The sequence below is a fragment of the Camelina sativa genome, chromosome 20 (assembly GCF_000633955.1).
Source record: "Camelina sativa cultivar DH55 chromosome 20, Cs, whole genome shotgun sequence".
In the NCBI taxonomy this organism is placed as follows: Eukaryota; Viridiplantae; Streptophyta; class Magnoliopsida; order Brassicales; family Brassicaceae; genus Camelina; species Camelina sativa.
In genome coordinates this window covers 14,019,220-14,030,871 of record NC_025704.1, presented here as the reverse complement: position 1 = coordinate 14,030,871, position 11,652 = coordinate 14,019,220, and the positions used below count along the sequence as shown (strand labels likewise).

Genomic DNA, 11,652 nt, shown 5'->3' with positions numbered 1-11,652 from the left:
CCTTGTAGCAACCAAAGTCTTCATGCTTTCATTCTCCCCCTTTTTATCTGAATGTGACAACTCAAGCTCCAGATGTGAATAGTACTCGAATCTTCCAAAACCATAAACCCCATCCATATTCAATTATAACATCACCAATATCATCATCTCATCATACTCCCCCTGCGTGAGTGCACATTCATATAAAAACAAGGATGAAGACATATATGCAGGGAGACAAAACAAGCTTCCTATCATGCCTTGAACCAAAAATAATCCTCAAGAGCTTTTATAATGTTCTTAGGTTCAACCTTTGAAACAAAACAATGTTGCAGCACTCCTTGAGAATTCAGCTCAACATGACGAATGGTTTGCTCAACAAATGCAACTGCAGCAGACTGATTCTTATGACCTTGCAACTGTTTAGATGTAGCTAAGACTCCTGATGATTCATCATTCCAATCATTACTATTGGATCTGGTCATTCAGCTGTGAGTTTTTCTTGTACAGGTGGTTCTGCAACATGCTTCTGTAGAACCTCAGGTTCAACTCCAGAGATTATCTTTGAGAGATTGCAGCATAGGTTGATTTCCTCAGACTCTTTGCAACATTGATCATACTTTTTCTCATCATTCTCGAAATTTTTATTATACAAATCCTTTTTAGCTACCCAGACTCTAGAAAAATGAAAGGGATCAATAAGACACTTTCTTGCCATCCAAAGCTCCTTGATCTTGTTCTTAAACTTGTAACAGAAAGATCTCACATGACCACTTTTACCACAATGAAAGCATTCATAAATCCTTCGTCCTCGCTTGGATTTAGTCCAACCTTTTCATTCACAAGAAGATATATGTTGATGTCGTGTGTTCATGATTGGTGCTACAGGGGCTTCCTGTTGAACCACTTTTTCCAGAATACTTGACTCAGCTTCATGATTTACATTGCTCTTAACGAAGCTTACTGATTTATCACGAGACAACAGCTCAACAGCCTCTTTTTTGTGATAACCCAGACCTTGATGCTGAGATCCTACAATTCCCATAGATAGTATCTCATCAAGCTTCTTGCCACCATTATTCAGCATCCTAATCTTCTTGTGATTCTCATTCAGCTCCCTTTCAAGGCTTGTTGATCTTTCCTTCTCCAAACCATAGAGTTCTTGAAGATTTCTCAACTTTCTCTCAAGCGACTCCTTTTCAGCAGGAAGTAGCTCNCACTAGGAGGAAGTTCATTACCGATCAAAAATTCAGGCTTCCTTTCTTCCAGCATGTTAACTTTGGCTTCTAGTTTCAGCTTTTCCTTGATAAGTAACAGCTTTTCATTACACAGCTGAACCCAATTGTCATACAAAACACAGTAGCTTTCTTTTGTAATTGATTCTTCCTCATCATCANCCATCATCAGAACTTTCATCAGCTATATCACCTTTAGCACTGTATGCAAAAAGATTCAACATTCCTCCTTCTTCTTCATCCCCATCACTCTCTGATTCTGAATCACTAAAGCTAACATATGTTTTATTATTTCCTTTCACCATGTTTGGGCATTCAAATTTTAAATGTCCAACCCTTTTACATTCAAAGCACTTCATCTCCTTGCGCTTAACCATTGGACACTCAAGTTTATAATGACCAAAACCACCACATTCAAGACATTGAATCTCTTTTCTCCGATCAGTTTTTTCTTTCTCAGATATATTTTGCCTAGAACAAGACCTCTCTGTAGCACTTTGATTCCAGTGAGCTAACCCTCGTCCATGTCCTTTTTCAACACGTTTGAGGGCTTTTCCAAAGTTTCTTGCCATCAAGGACATGTTATCTTTTATCTCTTGCAACTGATCACTCCTATCATCTGCCTTGAATGCAATTCCTTTATCATGAATTCTCAGTTCTTCAGCAACTTCCATCTCCTCTGATTTTAACATACCAATGAGATCCTCAAACTTCAAGTTGTCTGTGTTGCCTGATACCCTCATAACTGCTTTATGAGCTGCATACTTAGAAGGTAGACATCTAATTAATTTCTTAACCAGCTTGGTATTCTTATAAATCTTACCAAGATTCTTTGCTTCATTAGCAATAGCACTCAATTTTGCACTAAATTGTGAAATTGACTCTTCTGGATCCATCCTTAAGACTTCAAATTGAGATGCAAGTTGGTCTAATCTTGTTCTTTTGACACTTGAGTTTCCTTCATGAGTCTTCTGCAGAATGTCCCAAGCTTCTTTAGCTGATTCACAACCTTGAACAAGCTTAAAGTCATCATCATCAATAGCACCAAAGATGGCGTTAAGAGCCCTTGCATTATACTTAGAACGGTTTTTCTCATCGATTGTCCAACGTGCCTTTGGCTTGGTGATCCTAACTCCTGCTTCAGTTTTTTCATAAGGAGGTTCCCAACCTTCTTCAACAGCCGTCCATGCGTCTTCTCCTAGATTACGAATCAACTGAATCATACGCACCTTCCAACTCCCATAACCTTGTTCTTCCAAGATCACAGCCCTTTGAAGCATCATCAACTCATTACCCGACTGCATCATTATCTCAAGATCTCAACCTGTAGCGAGTATAGAGCTCTCGTCGGTTGACTGCTCTGATACCAATTGTAAAAACAAAGATGCAGCCAATATAGAAAAGAACTTCTTTTCTTATTAAGAATCACTTAAACAATCTTACAAGATATGTTTAATCAGATTTACACACAGTCAACACGACTTGCCACTGACCAATTCTTAATCTAACCAAAATCCCTAAGAACCCTAAAAGCTTTCTCGCTTAGTTCTCTAAAATTCTTCTTGAACGGCCAAACAACATGTTTGTCCAATAATATAATATATAGGAAACCTCCTATGACCTACTTTCCTATTAAAGGATAATTCCAAATCTTCTTAATAGATATGATAATAACTTGCTCTTTAATCAAAGAGTCTCTAAAAACACAGCCACGTCACTTAATCTTCGTTACGGTTTCTAGGTGTGAACCTCTTTTCCAGAGTCCTACAGACCAACCTTGTAGCAACCAAAGTCTTCATGCTTTCATAAATCTTTGAGGTTTTCGAATGCAAGAAACACCATATACATATGTAATCGAGTCATGCACATTCTTATTCAAATATAAGTGGATTCACCAACAAAAGTAAATGTACGAAGAGAAATGGATTTACTAACAGAAATACAAATAAACATACAACAATAAATTCACCAATAAAAGTACAAATACAAAGAGAAATCATGGATTTATTACCAGAAATACAAACAAACGTACAACATATATAAAAATGACAATTCGACCATCATAGTTTAGAGAATTCATTCAATGGATTGGAATAACCACCTCCACAACATTCTCAAATAGGTATACTTTCAACGAGCAAAGAAACGATGTGTTCCTTCAAGTACTCGGGGTGGGTGTAAGAATCTTGGTACCTATAGAATACATCGATGACACGGGAAAGGTTAAAAACTCGCATCAAAAGAGGGAAAGGAAACGCATGAGGCCTCATTATCTCTTGGTTCAAGTCCTCCATGCATTTGAAACAATGTTTTTCATTTCTTCCACTGCTATTTCCTTGGAAACACCAAATTGATTCATATAACAATCAATTCCAGTTGCTACATGCTCCCGTTTGTGTTCAAACTGCAGTTACAAAATACCAAACGTATTCAGTTTGAGAAATACGTACATACATAGTTAGGATTCCAAACTTAAATTGTTCTCACTTCGTAGCTGGAAACGTCATCTGTGAATCTACAGATCATCTCAGAAGCTACCCTAATTTTAGGATGTGAGCTTAACCATTCAAAAACATCAAGTTTCGCGACATCTGTCATCCTCACGAATGTCACGGCTATCAAGGCATAGTAAGCTGAAGACAAGATTGCATTCTCTTTATACTCATCAAATGTAGCAATGTAATCCCTTTTCAACCACTTTGCCTCTTCCATAAATCCATTCGCTGCGGTTTGCAACTGATTGTGAAGAGTTGAGTTAGTTATATTGGATATATACATGTAAGCATAATGATGCTTAAAGTTGGTTTTTTTGGTCTTAACTGATTTCTTGAGATGGAAGCCACAACCTGACCTTCCTTCTTTCTCAAGTTCCTCTTCTAGTTTATCATAGAAATCTACCGTTGCATGGTAAATATACTTCATGCTGTCAGGTATCCCATTAGGAGCAGCGGGAAGCCACCTGCGTTAAAGCCATCTATCTTATAAGTCAAAACCATAGAAAATATCAAACTTTATAATACACATTAAGTTTATATATATCAACAAATGTGGTACTTGTCCATTGCATCTGTGAAAAGCTCAAGTTCCTCCACTGTTCCATATGCATCATACGTATCATCAAGTGCTGTGAATAAGATTAGTGCAATAGCTAATGTAACTCGTGCTTGAGAATACTGAGGCTCGAAGTATGCTCCAAGTGACCACAAGTACGCCTCTGTTATCCTATGCCTTGTGTATGTTATTTTAGATTCAATCTCCATTTCATGGTACCACCTTCAATATTTTAAAATTAAAGAAGTTCAACAATCCATGCAAGACAATTATGTGTATATGTATTGAGNACAAGATTGCATTCTCTTTATACTCATCAAATGTAGCAATGTAATCCCTTTTCAACCACTTTGCCTCTTCCATAAATCCATTCGCTGCGGTTTGCAACTGATTGTGAAGAGTTGAGTTAGTTATATTGGATATATACATGTAAGCATAATGATGCTTAAAGTTGGTTTTTTTGGTCTTAACTGATTTCTTGAGATGGAAGCCACAACCTGACCTTCCTTCTTTCTCAAGTTCCTCTTCTAGTTTATCATAGAAATCTACCGTTGCATGGTAAATATACTTCATGCTGTCAGGTATCCCATTAGGAGCAGCGGGAAGCCACCTGCGTTAAAGCCATCTATCTTATAAGTCAAAACCATAGAAAATATCAAACTTTATAATACACATTAAGTTTATATATATCAACAAATGTGGTACTTGTCCATTGCATCTGTGAAAAGCTCAAGTTCCTCCACTGTTCCATATGCATCATACGTATCATCAAGTGCTGTGAATAAGATTAGTGCAATAGCTAATGTAACTCGTGCTTGAGAATACTGAGGCTCGAAGTATGCTCCAAGTGACCACAAGTACGCCTCTGTTATCCTATGCCTTGTGTATGTTATTTTAGATTCAATCTCCATTTCATGGTACCACCTTAAATATTTTAAAATTAAAGAAGTTCAACAATCCATGCAAGACAATTATGTGTATATGTATTGAGTGGCCATGATAGTTACCTTGCTACCCAAGAAAGCTCTTCACGGTGTAATATTTGCAGCAAATTAAAATCTATCTTTGCAAACTCAAGTATTGTTGGGTCGCACGACTCTTCTTCCTGGTAGTATGAGATATATTGTCTTGTTTCTATCCTTGAGATGCCTTTGTGGTATGGATGTTTCAGGGCATTCTTGATGCGAACTGCGAGATGGGAGCTAGATCGAGACGAAATTTCTTTTAAATGAGCACGTGAGAAACCGAGAGCTTCATCAATAATGTCTTCTCCGTGAGTGCCCCATTGTGCAGANCTATCTTATAAGTCAAAACCATAGAAAATATCAAACTTTATAATACACATTAAGTTTATATATATCAACAAATGTGGTACTTGTCCATTGCATCTGTGAAAAGCTCAAGTTCCTCCACTGTTCCATATGCATCATACGTATCATCAAGTGCTGTGAATAAGATTAGTGCAATAGCTAATGTAACTCGTGCTTGAGAATACTGAGGCTCGAAGTATGCTCCAAGTGACCACAAGTACGCCTCTGTTATCCTATGCCTTGTGTATGTTATTTTAGATTCAATCTCCATTTCATGGTACCACCTTCAATATTTTAAAATTAAAGAAGTTCAACAATCCATGCAAGACAATTATGTGTATATGTATTGAGTGGCCATGATAGTTACCTTGCTACCCAAGAAAGCTCTTCACGGTGTAATATTTGCAGCAAATTAAAATCTATCTTTGCAAACTCAAGTATTGTTGGGTCGCACGACTCTTCTTCCTGGTAGTATGAGATATATTGTCTTGTTTCTATCCTTGAGATGCCTTTGTGGTATGGATGTTTCAGGGCATTCTTGATGCGAACTGCGAGATGGGAGCTAGATCGAGACGAAATTTCTTTTAAATGAGCACGTGAGAAACCGAGAGCTTCATCAATAATGTCTTCTCCGTGAGTGCCCCATTGTGCAGATTCATACAAACTTAACATCCCGTTTGCATCGGCCACCAAGTGTCCTTTGAACTTCCCATTTTTGTCCGTGAACTTCTCACACACATCTTGACGTGAATAAATGAAAATTTTGAGTTAAATGAAAACCATGAAAAGTGTGTATTCGGCAGAAAGTTTAAAGCCGAATTGCCTGAAAACTTGGAAAAGTATTCCAACCGTGTACAAATCGCACCCGTCGTGTCTTATCGTCTGATTAAATTCAGGACAATCAGACAACTTATGCAACTGCTCTACAATATCTCTCTCAAAGTGATAAGAGACACCAAGGCGGCATAAAGCATCTATGTATTTGATGTGCTCTATCGGATTCGCTTTGGAAGACATAAACGATTCCTTCACAACCTCCTTTAGCGTAGCATGCTTCTCTTTGAACGTGTCATTACCCTATATGGCAATGAAAAATCGAGTCATGAGTTTAAAACAATCACAGTAGGCTACAAATAGTAAATACTGCATGAAGTAATTAATATGAAAAGGATATATATACGTACGAGGTCAGACTTTGAGAAAGAGGTTAAGGGATCTTCCCAGATGTTTGCAGAATAATCAGCTAGTGGACGGTGGATGTCACTCCCCATGCTAAAAGTTTCAGGTAGAAAATACTTTTTCACTAATTATAAATGAATCACTTTTGGTTTCACAAATTAAGCTTTGGCTATACAACTAATTAAGTTCCATACACTTATATATAGAAATGTTCGAAAAACAAAACCATTGCGATATTCAAGATTTAGGCATTGGACGATTTTCCACCATATAAACAGATCAGTGGTCTTTATTTTTTTGGCTTTAAGAAATATGGTCTACATTGTACTATTCAGCTTACGTAGGAGAATTGCTACGTTTTAGTGCCTTACTAAGGGACAAAAAAAAGTCATTTTATTCCGCAAGTATAACATGTGAATGGTTCGTTATAAGTTTGTCCCACGCAATCACTCTGCCAAAGAATATGAGTTGGGAATAAGACTTGGCCCCTTAGAGCATCTCCATTAGACATATTAAAAAATGTTTTAATGTATATAACTTAAAAAGTTATAATAATATTGTAAGATAATTTTTTTGGAGAATGTGAGACATCATGTCTAAAATATCTTCCTCAAAACATCTTAATTGAATTTGTTATTGTTTTTGAGACACCCATAATATAATATTTTATAGTTAAATTTATGTTAAAATACCAACAAAAATTATGCAATAGGGATGGTCTTAGGTTAGGGCAACCTCAATGGGGGTTATATTTTTTGAGCTCTTATAATTTTGAATTAATATAAGATGTACTGAGATCACAAGCACTCCGTGGCTTCTACTAGAGACATCATTTAAACCAGTGTGTGCAACTTTCCTCTGCTGAACACCAGACGAGTATGCCTCTTGAAACTCAGCCATGGAATCAACCGCAAACATGAATTAAAACATAGTTGTAAACAGAGCAACTCAGATCCACAGCATATATAGATCCCAAATCAGTGTTCCACACCCTTAAAAGTAAGAACCCTTTAAAGTTGTAATCATTTAAAGTCACCTCAAAGGGAGGAAGCACACGAGTCTCTTCATCAATGTCAAAGAGTGAAATTCCCAAGACCAATCGATTCAATCTCCTCCAGATTCATTCTCCTCCAGATTCAATCTTCTCTGATTCCAAACAATTCAATTTCCTCCGATTCCAACTGATTGTGAAACAACTCTTGCAATCGGAGAGATTCGCCAGACGGCGAGAGAGAGGAAGAAAAAAAACCAAGATCGGGTAAACAAAAAAAAATCTATATTAAACGGTTCATCCAACCATTAAGTGACACGTCACGGTCTCTTATGCAAAATTCAGGTTACTAAATAAGAGGCAATAAGAGCATCATTATTAGTGGAGTACCTCTCCTAAGTTACTCTCAAATTAATTAATCATATAATTAATATTAATTTAAGTAAAGCAACCCTAAGAGTATTTTTGCAAAATCATTCCTTTACTAGAGAACCCAAAAAAGGTTACTCAATCTCTTAAATAATAAATTTTTAACATAACAACCAAAATGTTTTTTTCTGGTTCTTTACCCAAAATACCAAACTTAAACTAACATAATCAGCAACATTTTCATATTGGGGACCCAATTTGCTGTTTCATATTGCAACAAGATTTGAGTTTTCTTATACACATTGTGGATTCTGCAAATAAATTAGAAACTAAACTTGAATGGAAATGATCCTGCAATCACAAGATAATCCAATCAGAGAAGTTTGGAAATGAAGGAAATTGAAAGAGTTGTAAAGCCTGTTCGAAGTGTAAGCTGATTTGTAAATTTAACTAACTAACAAATGTGTAAGCTGAAATGGAAATGAAGTAAAAGTAAACTCAAAATGATCTATCTGAAACAGGAGCTTATTCTTATCATTCAACATCATCATCTTCATCTTCCAGTTCACGTTTCAACTTCATCCGTAGTCTCTTGGCCACCTCCTTGAGTACCAGTACTCACAACTTCCTCCTGTGAGGACTAGCAAAAGCTTCAGCAATTCTTCTTCTACAAAACCTGTAAAAGAGAGACTTATATAGATTAATAGGTAGAGGCATTCTCGTCATCTCACACAGAGTATCTAACATCCCAACTGCTTCATCCAAGTGTCCATGATCGCACAACCCCTTAAACAATCTCTTACAACACCAAAGCCATAAACCACTGCCTCCCTTTTTCACTTGTTCAAAGCAATGAAACCCCTCGAGAAATCGATCTTGATTACAAAGCTCATCAATTACTAAACTAGAAGCATCTCTACTAGGAACATAACCAGAAGCTATACTGCTATCTAAATGAGCTCTAGCTTCATCGAACCTCCTTAGCTTAACTAGACAAAACACCATTGAATCTAAAACCGACGAATCAGGAACCATACCATTTCCAATCACACGTTCGTTGTAGAAAGTTTCAGCCAATCCAGGCTGACCCATATCCGTCAGCTTCCTTATCAATGCGCCGCAGCAACACAAATCGAGTTCTATTCCATTGTTGCCCGCGAAATCAACAACTAAAGCCGCCTCTGAAATAGAAGAAGAACCATCGATAACACGGCTAATCACTTCCCGAGCAGAGTCTACAAGACCTCTCCCACCAAGTTTGACTATCAAAGACAAACATCGAGACCAGTGGTCACCAGAAATGGCAGAGACGGCGGCTACTGAAGTGGAGGGAGATGGTTCAGAGGGAAGAGCACAAGAAGTAGCTTTTCTGGATTTCACTAAACGATAACATAAAGCCTTGGCCTTTAACATCAACCTGGAACTGCTGAATTGGATTCTGCTGAGGTGAATCACTATGAGTTTTAGGGATTCCGTCGAGAGAGAGAAGAGAAAATATAGCGAAAGAAGGAAAAGAAAACGGCAATTTTTTTTATTTAAATTAAACCGACAACCAACCAAAACATGCCACGTATCGTTGCTTATGTTGTTGCTCAAATCCTTCCTGGAGTAACGTTTCTCCGCTCAATGGACTGAATATTGGGTTTTTTAATTTTTTTTTGGCCCCAAACATAAGAGTAACTGGGAGAGAATCTCCCAGTAAAGATGGTCTAAGGGCATCTCCACCCATCGTTACTTTCTCAAAAATTTAATGAATAAAAAATTAAAAATATTAGAAAGATAAGAAAGAGAAGAGAAACGGGTACTCAAATTACTTCAGGAAGTGCCGTTTCTCAAGTAGAATTGACAGATGTCAACTAATTAAAGGTTGTCATTAAAATAATATTTATTTATTTATTTAAAGCAATTCTCTGTGGTTACTCGAGTGGCGATGGTCTAAGAGGCAGCTCTTATTTTTTTTTTTTTGTCAAACACTTGATTTCATTCATTTCTAAACGAAATACAAGGAAAAGGATTCAAGAATCCAAAGTTTAAACCATACAACAAAAGAGGCATTCCCCAATGCCAAACAAAGTAAGATAAAATAGATCAACAAAGAGTCCAAGAGAGCTTTAGAGCAAAAGCTAGATAGCAGGTTGCCCCATGTGAGATCAAGGTTTGTTGAGAGGTCTTCCATGAGTAGCTCAAAGGTAGACAAACTTGTCATAGTCAAATCTAGACTTAATGACGTTGAAAAGGTGTTCTTAGCGAACGGTTGGTAGACTATGGTTTTGTAGTCAGGACAATGTTGCTTTACCAAACAAAGCATAAGGATTGGATCATATCGATGATTCGCACTAAACATTAGATGGTCTTGGATCCGAGTGGTAGGAGTGGGACGAAAAGGATGCTTTAAATCATCAGGTGACCAGCTTAAGTGATACTCGTCAATGAGCATAAAATCAGAGCCAAGTTTATCACTAGTGCTAGAACAGATCGAGATACATGAACTAGGGAACCATATTGAATTTTCCTCAAACCACAAGCCCCTAAAAACATCTAAAGCCAGGTTCTGTATAGGATGTATGAGTAGCCAAAGCAGAGCTGGTGTTACCTTTCGCCGATGGAGTCTTCGACCATCAGTTATCGGGAAACATATCAGTTCAAGACAATGGCGATTCATATGCGGTGAGGAGTTGGGCTGAGAGATGCTATTGATGTCCGTTTGAGAAGATTTGATGACCTCAGGGCTTTTTTGGCTTAATGGGCCTAAGCTGAAAACTAGGTCCACTAGGGATAACCCTAGTTTCAGCAGGAAGCGCCGCACAGGATATCGAGGAAGGTCGCCGTCCGAGAGCTGCAGCGAGGTCTGCGGTGCAGGAGACTTCTCCGGTGAGTGAGAGAGCAGCGGCATCGTGTGGTATCCGTGGTAAAAGTCGCCATTGGTAGTTAGGTCCACTGGGGAAAATCCTAACTTTGAACCCGATTGCCAAGATGAAACATAGATGTGGCGGCTTCCCGAGACTAATGGAGGGTTTTGTGCTGCAAAGCGCAACTCCGGTGATTGAAAGATCGGCGGGAACAGCCGGTGACCTCGGTTTGGGTCGGCGATAGAACCTAGGTCCACTGGGGAGAATCCTAGTTCCGCTTGAAATAACCACGGTGAGGAGAGAGTACGGTTGGTGTCTGAGCTTTGTGAAGAGGTTCTCTCCGGTGAGTAGCAGATCGGCGGACACAGACGGTTTTCGCTGGTGTGATTAGAGATAGGTTTTGTTAGGGTTTGGGAAGGGTTAAAAAAGATAACAAATTGGGAAAAAAATTTAAACAGAGCTACACTAGAGAAAGCAGAGAAAAACTGGGGGAGAGATTGATCGATTTTGTCCCGACGCCGGCGGCCGAAGGCCTCACCGGCGCCGGGTAGCTTGGTTGCGGAGAGTATCTTGATAACCGTGTATGAGAGAAAAAAAGTTTTTTTTTTGGTCCGTTTTAATTAGAGGCAGCTCTTATTAATTACACATTTTCTGATTTGTTTTTTCTCCCTTTTTCTTTAAAACCTCAT

The 11,652-nt window shown here is 38.1% G+C and overlaps 1 protein-coding gene and 1 pseudogene across 1 annotated transcript; both read right to left on the bottom strand.

The window, feature by feature from the left end:
• LOC104770765 lies at positions 3,168-6,995 on the bottom strand (annotated as a pseudogene).
• LOC104772511 (pentatricopeptide repeat-containing protein At5g62370-like) lies at positions 8,693-9,527 on the bottom strand. The gene is made up of 2 exons (XM_019241872.1): positions 8,846-9,527; positions 8,693-8,790 (listed from the first exon to the last, which is right to left on the bottom strand). The coding sequence occupies exons 1-2, from the start codon at positions 9,525-9,527 to the stop codon at positions 8,693-8,695; spliced, it is 780 nt and encodes a 259-aa protein (XP_019097417.1).